We start from the raw sequence: 19,675 nt of genomic DNA, 5'->3' as shown, positions 1-19,675 counted from the left end.
GCATGTAAGCATTTTCCAGCTTAATCCACTAGCAGACTCAGAAGCATTACCCCAGTAGCAATGACCACATCTCTACCCAGATCTTGATGCCCAAACACTATTCCTCTCTTAAAAAAAAAAAAAGTTTGCCTTGATAGGTAGCTGATTCCAAGACTAGGGTAGGGAAGGTTCAAAATGAGCTTGGAATATCTTATATCACAGAGTAAGGAAGTTCACAGAAAATGATGGAGACATGTCAAAATGACATAACATTGCAAACTAATCCATAATGACAAACCAGATCTATGATTGCCTAGGACTAAGGGCAGAAAAAGAAATGGACTGCAAAAAGCATGAGCAATATTTTGGGGGTGATGGAAATGTTCTGTACATGTTTTCATGGATTTATACAACTGTCAAACTCATCAGATTGTATATTTTAAAGGGACACAATTACTGTATGTAAACTGTATCTCCAATAAAGTTGATTTTTTTAAAAAGTCACAGAAGTTACCTTGAAGGAACTCTCACTAGCCAAATCATACGGTTATCAAAATAAATAATACTGGTAATAGACTGATAACTAATGAATAAAACAGAACCCTCTGATGAGTCCACACTGATAAATACATAAACTGGAGAAAGATAAAAGTTTGTCTTTAGAGTAAAATATTAAGTAATACACATAGAAGGGATGATGTTATTAGAAAATCACCATTTTTGGTAACCATCATAGTAACAACTATTTGGGTAAAATTTATCCATGATGCTAAAACTGTTGAGTGAAAGTCTGATGAGGAATAGCATATTTACATAGTCTCAAACTATCTCTCCATGAAACACTTATTATAAAAAGAAAAACAGTAAAACTACAGTGGCAGCACAGCTGTAACTAAATTTATGATTAAATTTTAATCAAATTTAACATCCCCAATAAAAAAAGACATGGACACCATGTGCTTCCAAATATTACATAAGACATCGTCACTCCATAGTCCTGCCAATAAAATATAATCTGAATCTAATCATGAGGAATCAGGGGGGAAAAGACAAACAAACAAACAAACAAACTGGGGCCATTCCACAAAATAATCGGCCTAAACTCTTCAAAAATGTCAACGTCAAGAAAACAAAAAACAGAAAAAGGCTAGAAGACTATTACAGATTTAAGAAACACTGGAAATAAATTGCATGTATAATCCTTTTCAGGACTGGGAGGAAAAAAACAGCTATAAAGAACATGCTGGAATAATAAAAAAAAATGTGTATGGAGATTACAGAATAAACAATATCATCAATATTAAATGTCTTGATTTTGATAACTGTACTGTAGTTACATAAGAGATTAACTTTATTCTTGGGAAATACACATTGAAATACTAAAGAATAAAGATAAAATACAGATATCTAGATAGAAGCTGAATGATAAGTTAGCAAATGGGGTGAAATGTTAAAAATTCGTAAATCAGGGTAAAGGATCTAAGAGAGGTCTTTGTTTTATTTTTATAATTTTTCTCCAGTTAAAAAAAAAGTTTCAAAATAAATCACTGTGCTGGAGTTAGAAGGATGGACCCAGAGATGAGTAATATAATAGTATGGAAATGTACAGAGGAATGGGATCCAAAAGCCCAAATTCTTAGAAGTCCTGGTTCTAACAAAAATAAATACATAAAATAATATGTAAATCATGACTTAGGTTTCTCTACTATAAAATGGGGGGGTTGTACTAGAACTTTCTAGCTCTATATCTAGATTTTTATGAACTTGCTCTATCGCTTCACGCTCTTTTCTACCACAGCAAAAGCCTGGCTCTTCTGCAGGCTCCATACAAGAATTAGGTGGGAAAAAGTTGCATGAATCATTCATGTACAAACAAACCATAATTATGGATGAAGACAAAAGTGTCAGGGAGCTTAATAAAGTCTAAAATGCTGGAATGAGAAACACAGCACATTAACTTTAGTAATAATCTTAATGATTTCTAGAAATCTTTTATCAATTATGTTTAATACAATCATCTATTAAATTTTAAAATATTATCTGACTTTTTTCTCTAAAATTAATTTTCTTGGCCAGATGTGGTGGCTCACATCTGTAATCCCAGCACTTTGGGAGGCTGAGGTGGGGGAACTGCTTGAAGCCAAGAGTCCAAAACCTGCCTGGTCAACATAGTGAGGCCCCATCTCTTAAAAAAAAAATGTTTTTAATTAGCTGTGCATCATGATGCATACCTACAGTCCCAGCTACTTGGGAGGCTGAGGCAGAAGGATCACTTGAGCTCAGGAGGTTAAGCTGTAGTGAGCTATGATCATGCTACTGCACACCAGCCTCGGCAAGAAAGTGAAACTCTGCCTGTTAAAAAAAAAAAAAAAAAAAATTGCACAAAACAGAGAGACCATTAGCCAGACTAATAAAGAAAAGAGAGAAGAATCACATAGACACTATAAAAAATGATAAAGAGGAGATCACCACTGATCCCACAGAAACACAAACTACCATCAGAGAATACTATAAACACCTCTACACAAATAAACTAGAAAATATAGAAGAAATTGATAAATTCCTGGACACATAAACCTTCCCAAGACTAAAACAGGAAGAAGCCAAATCCCTGAATAGACCAATAACAAGTTTTGAAATTGAAGCAGTAATTAATAGCCTACCAACCAAAAAAAAAGCTCAGGTCTAGAAGGATTCACAGCCGAATTCTACAAGAGGTACAAAGAGGAGCTGGTACCATTCCTCCTGAAACTATTCCAAAAAACAACAAAAAAAGGACTCCTCCGTAACTCATTTTATGATGCCAGCATCATCCTGATACCAAAACTTGGCACGGACACAACAAAAAAAAAGAAAATTTCAGGCCAATATCCCTGATGAACATCAATGCGAAAATCCTCAATAAAATATTGGCAAACCAAATCCAGCAGCACATTAAAAAGCTTATCCACCACAATCAAGTCGGCTTCATCCCTGGGATGCAAGGCTGGTTCAACATATGCAAATCAATAAACATAATCCATCACATAAACAGAATCAATGACAAAAACTGCATAATTATATCAATAGATGCAGAAAAGGCCTTCGATAAAATTCAACACTGCTTCATGCTAAAAAACTCAACAAACTAGCTAATGATGGAACATATCTCAAAATAATAAGAGCTATTTATGACAAAGTCATAGCCATTATCATACTGAATGGGCAAAAGCTGGAAGCATTCCCTTTGAAAACCGGCACAAGACAAGGATGCCATCTCTCATCACTCCTATTGAACATAGTATTGGAAGTTCTGGCCAGGGCAATCAAGCAAGAGAAACAAAGGGCATTCAAATGAAGAGAGGAAGTAAAATTATCTCTGTTCACAGATGACATGATTGTATATTTAGAAAACGCCATCATCTCAGCCCAAAATCTCCTTAAGCTGATAAGCAACTTCAGGAAAGTCTCAGCATACAAAATCAATGAGCAAAAATCACAAGCATTCCTATACACCAATAAAAGACAGAGAGCCAAATCATGAGCAAACTCCCATTCACAATGGCTACAAAGGGAATAAAATACCTAGGAATACAACTTACAAGGGATGTGAAGGACCTCTTCAAGGAGAACTACAAACTACTGCTCAAAGAAATAAGAGAGGACCCAAACAAATGGAAAAACATTCCATGCTAATGGATAGGAATAATCAATATCATGAAAATGGCCATACTGCCCAAAGTAATTTATAGATTTGTTGCTATTCCCATCAAGCTACCACTGACTTTCTTCACAAAATTAGAAAAAAACTACTTTATATTTCATATGGAACCAAAAAAGAGCCCACATTGCCAAGACAATCCTAAGCAAAAAGAACAAAGCTGGAGGCATCATGCTACCTGACTTCAAACTATAATACAAGGCTGCAGTAACCAAAACAGCATGGTCTGGTACCAAAAAAGATATATAGACCAACGGAACAGAACAGAGGCCTCAGAAATAACACCACACATCTACAACCACCTGATCTTTGACAAACCTGACAAAAACCAGCAATGGGGAAAGGATTCCCTATTTAATAAATGTTGGAAAAACTGGCTAGCCGTATACAGAAAACTGAAACTGGACCCCTTCCTTATACCTTATACAAAAATTAACTCAAGATGGGTTAGAGATTTAAATGTAAGACCAAAATCCATAAAAACCGTAGAAGAAAACCTAGGCAATACCATTCAGGACATAGGCATGGGCAAAGACTTCATGACTAAAACACCAAAAGCAATGGCAACAAAAGCCAAAATTGACAAATGGGATCTAATTAAACTAAAGAGCTTTGGCACAGCAAAAGAAACTATCATCAGAGTGAACAGGCAACCTACAGAATGGGAGAAAATGTTTGCAATCTATCCATCTGACAAAGAGCTAATATCCAGAATCTACAAAGAACTTAAACATATTTACAAGAAAAAAAAACCCATCAAAAGGTGGGCAAAGGCTATGAACAGACACTTTTCAAAAGACGACATTTATGCGGCCAACAAACCTATGAAAAAAAGCTCACCATCACTAGCCATCAGAGAAATGCAAATCAAAATCACGATGAGCTACCATCTCATGCCAGTTAGAATGGCGATCATTAAAAAGTCAGGAAACCACAGATGCTGGAGAGGATGTGGAGAAATGGGAATGCTTGTACACTGTTCATGGGAGTGTAAATTAGTTCAACCATTGTGGAAGACAGTGTGGCAATTCCTCAAAGGATCTAGAACTAGAAATACCATTTGACCCAGCAATCCCATTACTGGGTATACACCCAAAGGATTATAAATAATTCTACTATAAAGACACATGCACACATATGTTTAATGCAGCACTATTTACAATAGCAAAGACTTGGAACCCACCCAAATGCCCATTGATGTTAGACTGGATAAAGAAAATGTGGCACATATACACCACGGAATACTATGCAGCCATAAAAAAGAATGAGTTCAGCTGGGCACAGTGGCTCCCGCCTGTAATCTCAGCACTTTGGGAGGCCGAGGTGGGCGGATCACCTGAGGTCGGGGGTTCAAGACCAGCCTGACCAACATGGAGAAACCCCATCTCTACTAAAAATACAAAAAATTAGCTGGGCGTGGTGGCACATGCCTGTAATCCCAGCTGCTTGGGAGGCTGAGGCAGGAGAATCACTTGAACCTGGGAGGGGGAGGTTGTGGTGGACCAAGATTGCATCATTGCAGTCTAGCCTGGGCAACAAGAGTAAAACTTTGTCTCAAAAAACAAAATTAAAAAAAAAGAATGAGTTCATGTCCTTTGCAGGGTCATGAATGAAGCTGGAAACCATCATTCTCACGAACAGAAAACCAAACACCATATGTTCTCACTCATAAATGGGAGGTGAACAATAAGAACATATGGGCACAGGGAGGGGAACATCACACACTGGGGCCTGTCAGCAGGGGTGGGGGGGTGGCGCAAGTGGAAGGATAGCATTAGGAGAAATACCTAATGTAGATGACGGGTTGATAGGTGTAAACCACCATGGCACATGTATACTTATGTAACAAACCTGCACGTTCAGTACATGTATCCCAGAACTTAAAGTATAATTAAAAAAAAAAAATTGCATTCTCTTACCACTGAGTGCACTGAGGTTTATAAACCCATTTGCTATACCAACTTTATGTTTTCCTACTTAATTTCAAAATTTGTACTCTTCCATATGTAAGACACTGAAAGTACTGATAAATGAAAGCAAAAAAAAAAAAAACTAATAGCTCACAACAACCTACGATGCTGCAAACATTATGCTTAGAAACTACCTGTCAATTCAGGAAACAGCCCTTTCACGTTAAAAAAAAAAAATTATTCCTGTTTTGCAAACAAAAAAACCACAGTTAAGCAAAGACAACCAAAACATAGTTTCTGCCATCATGGAAGACTAACACCTTAGTATGATCTTGTATGTAAAGACAGATTAAAACATATAAGTGTCGCATGGGGACACAATGAAAAGTATTCAGTACATAAGCAGTCTGAGCAATCTTACAACTTCATCTCATTATTTTTAATATTTAGTTTTCATATATTTGCATTAAGCCAGTTCTAAAAACAAACCAATGATACTGGCAACCTTAAGGTTATGATCTACTCCTAATATCTATAAATCCATCTAATCATAAAATTGCCAAATAATATTAGCTAATGCAAATCCCCGAAAATTCTCACTACATATACATTTCCATCAAGAAAAACATATTCTTATCCCTACATTTCCACTTGTAAATTCAAGACCTCTTTTGGAAAACAAAACAAAACTCTCCTAATTCCAACAGCAATTCTTAAAAGTAACAAAATTTAAATCTAGCTTTGGGGTAAAATTTTGTCAATCATACTCTTAAATGGTGAGCAAATTAAGAAAGAATTTGTGGGTGAGTCTCTAAATAACTAACATCACAAAATAACTAAATGACATTTGGCTGCCCAGAATAAACAAAATCTATTATGTGAATACAGCAAATAACAAAAGTAAGGTTGTTTCTTATTTCTAAAATTTCTGAAGTATTAAACAGGCCATTTGCAAACTCAGCAGACCAAAAATATATATAAATATATCTTTACTAGGAAGAAATCAGATAACCTAAGATGAATCATTTTAAATTCAGGGTACTAAAGATTCACTTAAGGTTAAAGCAGAAATCAGAAAGAAAAATATTAAATTATTGGACTAGATATTTAATTCAGTTTAGGTCCCCACCATAATTTGCTTTTTTAAAGTAGACTAACTGAAGCTGACTGAAAGTTCAAAAGAAAGAACAGAGTTTCAAAAAATACAAAATAAAACACTAGATGATATATAAAGTTTATTTAAATCAATTAAAAATTTTAAAAAACAGTCTACCTGAATCGTCCTGGGCTTCATGAGTTTCACCATCATCTGTTACCTCTAACTCTTTCACAAAATTTGAGGGAAACAATCCCAACTTGTTATTCAGGGTTCCACTCCACCAGCCTTCTTCTACCTGAAAAAGTTCACAATTCAAAAGTAAAAACAACTTCTGTTAAGTGAAAATCGTCACCCTATGGGAAAATTAAGCTGCAAAAGCAAATGGGCACAAAATTGGCACTATGAAATAACCCTTTAAAATTTAAAACACAATGAAGAAAATATATTTTAAGTGGATTAAATTTTAGTGTATTACTCATATTTGGGATTAATCATAAATCAACAGCACTTTGCACATTTACAATGAGAATCTGTAATCAATCACAATCTATGACGTAGTTTTCATGAAAGTATCAGATAACCATATATACTGTATTAACAGCAAGAAGTATATAGCTTCTGGAATGTCACTCTTGTAAACACTACTAAGCCTTGATTTGTATATTATTTAAAGTATTTGGAAATTTTTTATTTGAAAAAAATTTGATGATTCTAAGAATGTAACTTCCTGGCCAGGCACAGTGGCTCAGGTCTGTAATGCCAGCACTTTGAGAGCCCAAGGTAGGCAGACTGCTTGACCAGGAGTTTGAGAGCAGCCTGGGCAACGTGATGAAATCCCATCTCTAAAAAAACCACGAAAGTTAGCTGGGCATGGTGGTTCACGCCTGTAGTCCCAGCTACTGGGGAGGCTGAGCCCAATTGTGCCACTGGACTCCAGCTCAGGTGACAGAGGAGACCCTGTCTCAAAAAAAGAAAAAAGAAAATAAACATAACTTCCTAAATGGCACAGAAAATTGCTAAACCTATTACTTGAACAGTGATTCTTAGCTTAAGTATAATAATTTCCTACTTTTAAAAACCCAGATGTCAAGCTCCACTAAACACCTTCCTCCAAACAGATATATCCTCATGAATCAAACACTTCAGAAAAACACTTACCCTTACCAATAAGATTACTCAATTTCTATGAAATTATTTAATATTTAATAACTTTAAAAATGTATAGTTTCTGATATGGATATTAAGGAGTGCTCACAGGTTAAAAACAATTTTTTAGGCCAGGTTCACTGGCTCATGTCTATAATCCCAGCGCTTTGGAAGGCCAAGGCAGACAGATCACCTGAGGTCAGGAGTTTGAGACCAGCCTGGCCAACATGGTGAAACCCCATCTCTACTAAAAATATATTAAAAAAAAAAAAAAAAAAAAAAAGAAACAAATTAGCCAGGTGTGGTGGTGCACGCCTATAGTCCCATCTACATGGGAAGCTGAGGCAGGAGAATCAGTTGAACCTGAGAAGCTGAGGTTGCAGTGAGCTGAGATGGCACCACTGCTCTCCACCCTGAGCAACATACTGAGACTCCAGCTCAAAAAAAAAAAAAAAAAAAAAAAAAATTTAAAAAAGAGTAAACTATTCACTGTCAAATTTTACTTAGCAGCACTACACACAATATAGCTAGAAAAAGATCTATTTCTTGTTTAAAATATTTTTAATTGTTTTCCATCTCATAAAAGGTAGGCAACCTTTTACTAAGTTAGTCATCTAACAGCCAATATGTGTTAGTCATGGTGTTAACTACTAGGGAAAGATTCAAACTTGCATAGGAGAAATCCCTGTTCTTCAATAAAACATTTAAAGAAAAAAACAAACAATAAACAGATGGCTACAATACAATGTAAGAGGTACTATAACTAACATATGAACAAAATGCTGTTAGGAACAAATAGAAAGGGCTTGAAAGAATTAAAAAAAAATGCTCCCCCCTAAAAGGAAATGACAAAAACAATGTGATATCAAAGGCTGAATAAAAGTAAAACTATAGTGACTTAAAAATAAATGATTTATTCATGGAAGGTATAGCTAAAATACAAAATGGGTGCTAGAATACAAGCTGTCTGAGGGAGAAAGGGAAGGCAGTAAAGCATGAAGTGACCAGAATTTTTATCAGACTTAAGGAAGCACCAAAGAACTGGAAGTGATCCAAACTAGATGTAGACCAAACTAGAAGATACAACAAAGGGAGAGAAACATCAGCTGTCTATTATCTATACCTAGAACCCCAACTGGCAACAATTGAGGAGTTAGGGTTAAAGAATTCTTAGGAGGCAAAGTAGTACAGTGGTAAAAAAAAAAAAAAAAACCACAAAAATAGACTGCATGACAATTTGCAATTGCAAAAATATAGAACCAGCCCAAATGCCTATCAATCAACAAGTGGATTTAAAAATATGTGGTATATATATACACACATCATGGAACACTACTCAGCCATAAAAAGGAACAAAATAATGGCATTCGCAGCAACATGGATGGAACTGGAGACTATTATTCTAAGTGAAGTAACTCAGGAATGGAAAACCAATCATCGTATGTTCTCACTCATATGTGGGAGCTAAGCTATGAGGATGCAAAGGTTTAAGAATGATACATTGGACTTTGGGGACTTGGGGGGAAAGAATGGGGGTGGCGAGGGATAAAAGACTACACATTGGGTACAGTGTGCACTGCTCAGGTGATGGGTGCACCAAAATCTCAGGAATCACCACTAAAGAATGTATTCATCTAACCAAACACCACCTGTTCCCCAAAAACCTATTGAAATAAAAAAATTAAAAAATTTTTAAAAATAGACTGCAAGGATTGAAATTCAGACTTAGATGGCTGCAAGAAGATCTCTCATCCTACAATTGTGACATTGACACTCCTCCCACCAAGAAGTGGTGGTCTCTGTTCCCTACCCCTTAAATCTTGGTGGCTTATGACTCACTTGTAACCAACAGATGCTAGTTTGTAAAGGGCAATAAAGCTAACATGTGCTAAAATGCTTGCACTTAAGAGCTGTGAACTGCCATATAATAAGTCCGACGACCTTGAGATGCCTATACTGTAAGAAAGTCAACCCAAATGGAAAGGCTAACATAATGGCTCTCCAATTGGCAGTTACAGTCTTCAAGGTTTCTAGGCACCAGACATGTGAGTGAAAAAAACTTCCTATTATTCCAAGAGACCCCACCATTGAATCTTTCCAGCTAAGGGCCCCAGACAAGCCATTTGGGCTATACCCCATCTGAATTCTTGACTCACAGGCATAATACAACCGTTATTCTTTGCCACCAAGTTTGGGATGGCTTGGTATGCAGCAACAGTAACTAAAACAGCCACCACTTATCTTCCTTGATTGAGTCTCTTCCTATGTACAATGGGGATAAAAATACCTATCTTCTTAGGTTTTTTAAAACTTTCAAGGATATAATAAATGTGAAACTCTCAGCACAATGCTTCAAACATAACATAAGCTCAAGAAGTGTTAACTATTATTACTGCAACCAAGTGAAAATAAAATAGAACAGCCTTTTGTACAAACACAATCTAAGTTTGTATAAACATAAAAACACTAGTGATAAATTACATTACAGAGTGTTTTGACACAAAATCAATCTGTGCTATAATACATGGTATCAAAACATACATGTTGAAAACATGACCTTCAGCTGTGAAATTAAACTTTAATACTCCTTCAAATGATAAAAGCAGAGATGTGAAAAATTATTTAAAATTTTTTTTTATTTCCATAGGTTATTGGGGAACTGGTGATGTTAGGTTACATAAGTAAGTTCTTTAGTGGTGATTTGTGAGATTCTGGTGCACCCATCACTTGAGGAGTATACACTGCACCCAATTTGTAGTCTTTTATCCCTCATCCCCTTCCCACCCTCTCCCCCCGAGGCCCCAAATTCCATTGTGTCATTCTTATGCCTTTGCATCCTCATAGCTTAGCTCCCACTTACAAGTGAGAACATATGATGTTTGGTTTTTCATTCCTGAGTTACTTCACTTAGAATAATAGTCTCCAATCTCATCCAGGTCGCTGCGAATGCCATGAAATCATTCCTTTTTATGGCTGAGTAGTATTCCAGCACATATATACATACCACAGTTTCTTTATCCACTCATTGATTGATGGGCATTAAGGTTGGTTCCACATTTTTGCAATTGTGAACTGTGCTGCTATAAACATGCGTGTGCAACTATCTTTTTCATATAATGAGTTCTTTTCCTCTGGGATTGTAGTGGGATTGCTGGATTAAGTGATAGTTCTACTTTTAGTTCTCAAATGAATCTCCACACTGTTTTCCATAGTGGCTGTACTAGTTTACATTCCCACCAGAAGTATAGAAGTGTTCCCTGTTCACCACATTCACACCAACATCTATTTTTTTTTTTTTTAATGGTCATTCTTGCAGGAGTAAGGTGGTATCACATTGTGGTTTTGATTTACATTTCCCTGATAATTGCTGATGTTGAACATGTCTTCATATGTTTGTTGGTCATTGCATATCTTCTTTTGAAAACTGTCTATTCGTGTCTTTAGCCCACTTTTTGATGGGATTTTTTTTTCTTGCTAATTTGTTTGAGTTCATTGTAGATTCTGGATAGTAGTCCTTTGTCAGATGTATAGGTTGTGAAGATTTTCTCCCACTCTGTGGTCTGTTTACTCTGCTGTTTCTTTTGCCATACAAAAGCTCTTTAATTAGGTCATAGCTATTTATCTCTGTTTTTAGTGCATTTGCTTTTGGGTTCTTGGTCACAAAATCCTTGCCAAAGTCAATGTCTAGAAGGGTTTTTCCAATGTTATCTTCAAGAATTTTTATAGTTTCAGGTCTTAGATTTAAGTCCTTGATCCATCTTGAGTTGATTTTTGTATAAGGTGAGAGATGAGGATCCAGTTTCATTCTCCTGCATGTGGCTAGCCAATTATTCCAACACCACTTGTTGAAAAGGATGTCCTTTCCCCACTTTATGTTTTTGTTTGCTTTGTCGAAGATCAGTTAGCTGTAAGTATTTGGGTTTATTTCTGGGTTCTTATTCTGTTCCATTGGTCAATATGCCTATTTTATACCAGTACCATGCTGTTTTGGTGACTACGGCCTTATAGTATAATTTGAAATCAGGTAATGTGAGGTCTCCAGATTTGTTCTTTTTGCTTAGTCCTGCTTTGGCTATGCAGGCTCTTTTTGGTTCCATATGAATTTTAGAATTGTTTTTTCTAATTCTGTGAAGAATGATGGTGGTACGTATAGGAATTCTGTTGAATCTGTAGATTGCTTTTAGCAGTATGGTCATTTTCACAATACTGATTCTACCCATCCATGACCATGAGATGTGTTTCCATTTGTTTTTGTTGTCTATAATTTCTTTCAGCAGGGTTTTGTAGTTTTTCTCGTTGAGGTCTTTTGACTCCTTGGTTAGGTATATTCCTAAGCATCTTATTTTTTTTTTTGGCAGCTATTATAAAAGGCATTGAGTTCTTGATTTGATTCTCTGCATGACTGCTATTGGTATATAACAGAGCTACTGATTTGTGTACATTAATTTTGTACCTGGAAACTTTGCTGAATTCTTTTATCAGTTCTAGGAGCTTTCTGAAGGAGTCTTTAGGGTTTTCATGGTAAACGATCATATCATCAGCAAACAGTGACAGTGTGACTTCCTCTTTACCGAGTTGGATGCCCTTTATTTCTTTCTCTTGTCTAATTGCTCTGGCTAGGACTTCCAGTACTATGTTGAAGAGGAGTGGTGAGAGCAGGCATCCTTGTCTTGTTCCAGTTCTCAGAGGGAATGCTTTCAATTTTTCCCCATTCAGTATTATGTTGGCTGTGGTTTTGCAGACGGCTTTTATTACACTGATGTATGTCCCTTATATGCCAATTTTGCTGAGAGTTTTAATGATAAAGGATGCTGGATTTTGTCGAATGCTTTTTCTGCATCTATTGAGACGATCATGTGATTTTTGTTTTTAATTCTGTTTATGTGACGTATCACATTTACTGATTTGCGTATGTTAAACTATCCCTGCATCCCTGATATGAAACCCACTTGATAATGGTGCATTATCTTTTTGATATGTTGTTGGATTCAGTTAGCTAGTACTTTGTTAAGGATTTTAGCGTCTATGTTCATCAGGGATATTGGTCTGTAGTTTTCTTTTTTTGTTATGTCCTTTCCTGGTGTTGGTATTAGGATGATACTAGCTTCACAGAATGATTTAGGGAGGCTTCCTTCTCTCTATCTTGTGAAATAGTGTCAACAGGATTGGTACCAATTATTTGAATGTCTGGTAGAATTCTGGTGTGAATTCGTCTGGTCCTGGATCTTTTTTGTTGTTGTTGGTAATTTTTTAATTACCATTTCAACCTCGCTGCTTGTTATTGTTCTGTTCAGCAAATGTAATTCTTCCTGATTTAATCAAGAAGGATTGTATCTTTACAGGAATTCAGCCATCTCCTCTAGGTTTTCTAGTTTTTGCACAGAAAAAAGTTCATAGCAGCCTTGAATGATCTTTTGTATTTCTGTGGTGTCAATTGTAATATCTCCTGCTTTGTTTCCAACTGAGCTTATTTGGATTTTCTCTCTTCTTGGTTAACCTTGTTAATGGCCTATCATTCTTATTTATCTTTTCAAAAAACCAGTTTTTTGTTTCATTTATCTTTTGTATTTTCTGTTTGTTCCAATTTTACTTAGTTCTGCTCTGATCTTGGTTATTTCTTTTCTTCTGCTGAGTTTGGGTTTGGTTTGTTCTTCTTTCTCTCATTCCTTGAGGTGACCTTAAATTGTCTGTCTGTGCTCTTTCACAGTCTTTGATGTAGGCATCAACTTTTAACTTTTAAGTTGACTTTTAAGTTAAAAGTTAGGTTATTAACTTTCCTCTTAGCACTGCCTTTGCTGTATCCCAGAGGTTTTGAAAGGTGTGTCACTATTGTTGTTCAGTAAAAAGAATTTTTTAATTTCCGTCTGGACTTCATTTCTGACCCAATGATCATTCAGGGGTAGGTTATTTAATTTCCACGTATTTGCATGGTTTTCAAGGCTCCTTTTGGAGTTGATTTCCAGTTTTATTTCACTGTGGTGTGTGAGAGTGCTTGATATAATTTAAATTTTCTTAAATTTACTGAGGCTCATTTTGTGGCCTATCATATGGTCTATCTTGGAGAAAGAACATGCACTGTTGAATAGAATGTATATTCTGTGGTTGTTGTGTAGAATGCTGTATAAGTATCTGTTAACTCCATTTGTTCCAGGATATAGTTTAAATTCACTGTTTCTTTGTTGACTTTGTCTTGATGACCTGTCTAATGCTGTCAGTGGAGTATTGAAGTCCCCCACTATTATTGTGTTACTATCTCATTTCTTAGGCCTATTACTAACTGTCTTATAAATTAAAGAGCTCCAGTGTTAGGTGCATATATATATAGAATTGTGATACTTTCTTCTTGGACAAGGCCTTTTAAGATTATGTAATGTCCCTCTTTGTCTTTTTAAACTGCTGTTGATTTAAAGTTTGTTTTGTCTGATATAAGCATAGCTACTCCTGCTGTCCATTTGCATGAAATGTCTTTCTCTACATCTTTAAGTTTATGATTCCTTATGTGTTAAGTGAGTCTCTTGAAGGCAGCAGAGGGTTGTTGAATTCCTGTCCATTCTGCAATTCTGTATCTTTCAAATGGAGCATTTAGGCCATTTACACTCAACATTAGTATTGAGATGTGAGATACCATTCCATTCATCGTAGTATTTGTTGCCTATATACCTTGGTTTTTTTGTTTTTTGTCTTTGCTTTTTAACTTCCATTTTTGTTTTATAGGTCCTGTGAGATTTATGCTTCAAAGAGGTTCTGTTTTGATGTGTTTCTAGGATTTGCTTCAAGATTTAGAGCTCCTTTTAGCAGTTCTTATAGTACTGGCTTGGTAGTGGTGAATTCTCTCAGCATTTGTTTGTCTGAAAAAGACTGTATGTTTCCTTTATTTATGAAGCTAAGTTTTGCTGGATACAAAATTCTTGGCTGATAATTGTTTTGTTGAGGAGGCTCAAGATAGGACCCCAATCCCTTCTAGCTTGTATGGTTTCTGCTGAGAAATCTGCTGTTAATCTGATAGACTGTCCTTTATAGGTTACCTGGTACTTCTGCCTCACAGCTCTTAAGATTCTTTCCTCCATCTTAACTTTAGATAACCTGATGACAATGTGCCCAGGTGATAATCTTTTTGTGATACATTTCCGAGGTGTCCTTTGAACTTCCTATATTTGGATGTCTAGGTCTCTGGCAAGGCCAGGGAAGTTTTTCTGATTATTCCCCCAAATATGTTTTTTAAACTTTTAGATTTCTCTTCTTCCTCAGGAAAGCCAATTATAACCTGATGACAATGTGCCCAGGCAATAATCTTTTTGTGATAAATTTCCCAGGTGTCCTTAAACTTCTTATATTTGGATGTCTAGGTCTATAGCAAGGCTGGGTAAGTTTTTCTGATTATTCCCCCAATTTTTTTTTAAACTTTTAGATTTCTCTTCTTCCTCAAGAAGGCCAATTATTCTTAGGTTTGGTCGTTTAACATAATCCCAGACTTCTTGGGGGCTTGGTTCATATTTTCTTATTCTTTGTCTTTGCTGGATTGGGCTAATTCAAAAACCATGTCTTCAAGCTCTGAAGTTATTTCTTCTGCTTGTTCAATTCTATTGCTGAAACTTTCCAGAGCGTTTTGCATTTCTGCAAGTGCATCCATTGTTTCCTGAAGTTTTGATTATTTTTTATTTATGGTATCTATTTCATTGAATATTTCTCCCTTCACTTCTTGTATTATTTTTTTGATTTCCTTAAACTGGGCTTCGTCTTTCTCTGATGCCTCCCTGATTAGCTAAATAACTTACCTTCTGAATTCTTTTTCAGGTAAATCAGGGATTTCTTCTTGGTTTGGATACTTTGCTGGTGAGCTAGTGTGATTTTTGGGGGGTGGTAAAGAACCTTGTTTTGCCATATTACCAGAGTTGGTTTTCTGATTCCTTCTCATTTGGGTAGACTCTGTCAGAGGGAAGTGTAAGGCTCAAGGCTGTTCAGATTCTTTTTGTCCCATGGGTGCTCCTTTATGTAGTACTCTCCCTCTTTTCCTAGGGATGTGGCTTCCTGAGAGTCGAACTGTAGAGATTATCTCTCTTTTGCCACATAGCAAGTCTACCAGGCTCCGGGCTGGTACTGGGGGTTATCTGCACAGAGTCCCATGATGTGAACCATCTGTAGGTCTCTTAGCCGTGGATACCAGCACCTGCTCTGGTGGAAGTGGTGGTTGGGGCCGGCGGGCGGGGTATTGAAATGAACTCTGTGAAGGTCCTTAGCTCTGGCTGTTTAATGCACTATTTTTGTGCTAGTTGGTCTCCTGCTGGGAGGTGGCACTTTCAAGAGAGCATCAGCTATGTAGTATGGGGAGGAACAGGTGATAGGCGGGGCCTTAGAACTCCCAAGAGTATATGCCCTTTGTCATCAGTTACTAGGGTGGGTAGGGAAGGACCATTAGGTGCAGGCAGGGCTAGGCATTTCTGATCTCAGACTCTCCTTGGGGAGATCTTGCTGTGACTGAGCATTTGGGGTGTCTCCCAGGTCCTGCAGGAGCAGCTGGCTTCCTTCAGAGGGTCTGTGGGTTCTCTCAGCTTTCCTAACGTATTCCTGCAGTCGTTCTGGAGCAAAAGTTCACGATGTGAGCCTCCACATGCTGCTCTGTCTATCCCAGTGGGAGCTGCAATCTAGTCCTGCCTCCTGTCCATGATCTATTTTTAAAATATTTTAAAATCCCCTTCTAAGATATCAAAATGTAGGAAAGTATTTTTATTAATATTTGAATGTGATAATACAAACATGGTAAAGCTTTTAAAAAGATTTTGCTTTGTATTCCTTCTAAGGCAAAATTCCTTCTATTTCACTGCTTTTTGCCTATGGTAAATTCAGAATCAAAGAAAAGGCTTGTTTACATTCTTAACTACTTAGATTTCATTAATTTTTAGCTTTAAGGGGGCATTTTTATTCCTAAAGGCAGGAAATACAAATACATACATAAATACAGCAAGGATGAGTAAAGAAACTCTATACCATTTTTTTTTAAAGTGACAACAGTTCTCACAAAAGACTAATATTCTTACAATTAATTTTTCTAAAATCCACAGCATCAATTCCATTACTATTTTATCTGTAACACATTTTTTCCTTACCTCTTCATTAATATCAATAATATCTCCCACTTTCAGCACCAGTTCATCCTCATTTTGTGGAATGTACTCAAAAAGAACTTTACACTGACGCTTCTTGGTCTCTAAAGAAAGTAACATAATAAGAAATTAGATTAAGAATGATCATTTTTTAAAACAGTATATTTGCATGCCACGTTTATAGTCACAGGACTTATATAAATAAATAAAAACAGAACATATGAGCATTCTAAACTGCTAATCACAATCAGCCTTGGTTAGCTTTTTACCCCAAGCCCCACACTACAAATATTAAGCCTTCAGGCAACAAAATCTGTTTATACATCTTATCCCACCATTTACACAAAAGCAAAATATCCAAATACCCATTACCATTTTTGAGACTAAAAAACCGACAATAAAAGACACTTTTGGCACAACAAATTCATCATAGACAAGTCCTCTAGGCTAGTGATTTTCAGACTACCTCCTAATCAAGTCTGGGAATACTACTTAAAATTAGTACTTTTACGACTATAGAAAGAAGCAGTAAGATGTACAAATCTCAAATTTATTTTATCTTCTTTAATAACTATTTTCAGACAGCTAAAAATGAAACTCATTTATGTGAAGATAATTTTACTTTAGCTTTTCAAACAAGCTTCATTTATTCAGAAATGATCATTTATAACCATTCACGCTTGTGTTCTCAGCCTTTTTCAAGCTCTAAGAACTGAGAACTCAGACTCACTCCCATCTTCAAAAGTGAATCATTAAACAGCTATGGGTAGATAACCAGGAATAGTTGACTACTTCTTGATACTCAAAGTGTGTTTCTTAGACCAGCAGCAACAGTGTAACCTGGGAGCTTGTGAGATATGTAGTATCTCAAGCTCCACCCCACATCTACTTACTAGGAACTGAATAAAAAGTTCCCTCAAAATTCATATATTGAAACCCTAACACCCAATGTGTTTGGCAATAGTGCCTTTGTGGGGGTGGTAAATAGGGTTAAATGAGGTCCTAAGTGTAACACCCTAATGAGATAGGACTAGTATCCTTACAAAAGAGGAAGAGTCATCAGCCCACCATTGCCCTCCCCAACCCTCCAATACAAAGTAAAGACCAAGTGAGAAAACAAGGAGACAGTGGTCCTCTACAAGCCAGAAGAGGGTCATCACCAGAAACCAACCCTGACAGCACCTTGATCTTGGACTTCTAATCGTCCAAAACTGTGAGAAGATAAATCTGATGTTTAAGCTACTAAGTGTGTGGTATTTTGTTATGGTAGCCCTAGCAGACTGAATTTTGAATCAGAGTGTGCACTTTAACAAGATCTTAAAGGTGGTTCTCGATCTTGTACCCAATAATTCAGTCACCCTGATCTTTAATTCCTTGAAAATGGAATACCCTATTCCATCTCACACTTAAATGTACTGTTTCTTTTGTCAAGGAAATTTACTTTCATCCATGAAGCCCACCTTCAACTCATCTTCACTTCTCAGCTTAGAAGACACTCCCAAATAGCTTTCTTTTCCTTTTTTTTCTTTTTTCTTTTTCTTTTTTTTTTGAGACAGAGTCTTGCTCTGTTGCCCAGGCTGGAGTACGGTGGCGCAATTTCAGCTCGCTGCAACCTCCACCTCCCGAGTTCAAGCGATTCTCCTGCCTCAGCCTCCTGAGTAGCTGGGATTACAGGCGAGCACCACCATGCCCAGCTAATTTTTGTATTTTTAGTACAGGCAGGGTTTCACCATGTTAGTCAGGCTGGTCTCAAACTCCTGACCTCAGGTGATCCACCCGCCTCGGCCTCCCAAAGTGCTAGGATTACAGGCGTGAGCCACCACGCCCAGCCACAAATAGCTTTCTAAATTAAATACTCTTCTTTTGTGCTACTCTAGCACCCTGTATTTACCACCCCCTCTTCGCTTCTGTAATCCACCCAGCACCCAGCATAGGGACTGGCTTATTCTAAGTATCTGATATGGTTTATTTGTGCTGCTATAACAAAATACCTGAGACTAGGTAATGAAGATAGTACAAATTTACTTCTCACTTTTCTGGAGTCTGAGAAATCCAAGATCAAAGTGCCAGCAGACTTTATATCTGGTGAGAGCCCTCTTGCTATGTCATCACATGTCAGAAGGGCAAAAAAGGGCCTAAGCTAATACCCTCCTGCCCTTTCATAAGGCACTAACCCATTCATGAGAGCACAGCCCTCATGACTTATTCATTTCTCAAAAAGATCCTACCTATTAATATTACCACAATGGAAATTAAATTTCAACATGAATTTTGGAAACAACCATAATTCAAACCACAGCAGTATCTGCTACATATTTTTGAATGAATTAATAAACAAATATCTAGGTCTAACTATATGGCATCATGGTCAACCGATATTATCACAAGAGCGTCTACATTCCATCAATAGCCTATCACCAACAATCCTAACAAGATTTTTCTTAATAATTTAAACGCACACTTAAAGAACAGAACTTGAGAAGAAAACACACACACTAGAAAAAAATTAGTGATAAAACTTGAATACATAATAAGAGTAAAATATTTAATATAAACTACAAACATTTCAAAAATTAGAAAGGACAGGTTTGCATTGGAGCAGATATGGAAGGCGTCAAAGAAGAAATAACAGTTATACAATGAAATACGAGTAAGATACAAGAAGGTGGGACAGATGTGGCAGATATTCTAGAGCAAGGAAAACAGTTTTACTAACAAAGTAGGATTTGGTGATACAAGG

The 19,675-nt window shown here is 36.6% G+C and overlaps 1 protein-coding gene across 3 annotated transcripts in view; it reads right to left on the bottom strand.

The window, feature by feature from the left end:
• Positions 1 to 19,675, bottom strand: part of CD2AP (CD2 associated protein) — a 150,760-nt gene that overhangs the window by 68,101 nt on the left and 62,984 nt on the right. For all 3 annotated transcript variants that reach the window (XM_054556810.2, XM_024247848.3, NM_001132276.1), the window contains 2 exon segments: positions 16,939 to 17,039; positions 6,863 to 6,983 (listed from right to left, as the gene is read on the bottom strand). In XM_054556810.2, coding sequence (XP_054412785.1) covers positions 6,863 to 6,983; positions 16,939 to 17,039 — 222 coding nt within the window.

The sequence above is a fragment of the Pongo abelii genome, chromosome 5 (assembly GCF_028885655.2).
Source record: "Pongo abelii isolate AG06213 chromosome 5, NHGRI_mPonAbe1-v2.0_pri, whole genome shotgun sequence".
In the NCBI taxonomy this organism is placed as follows: domain Eukaryota; kingdom Metazoa; phylum Chordata; class Mammalia; order Primates; family Hominidae; genus Pongo; species Pongo abelii.
Note: the sequence above shows the minus strand (reverse complement) of the source record. Positions and strands in the feature narration are given on the sequence as shown.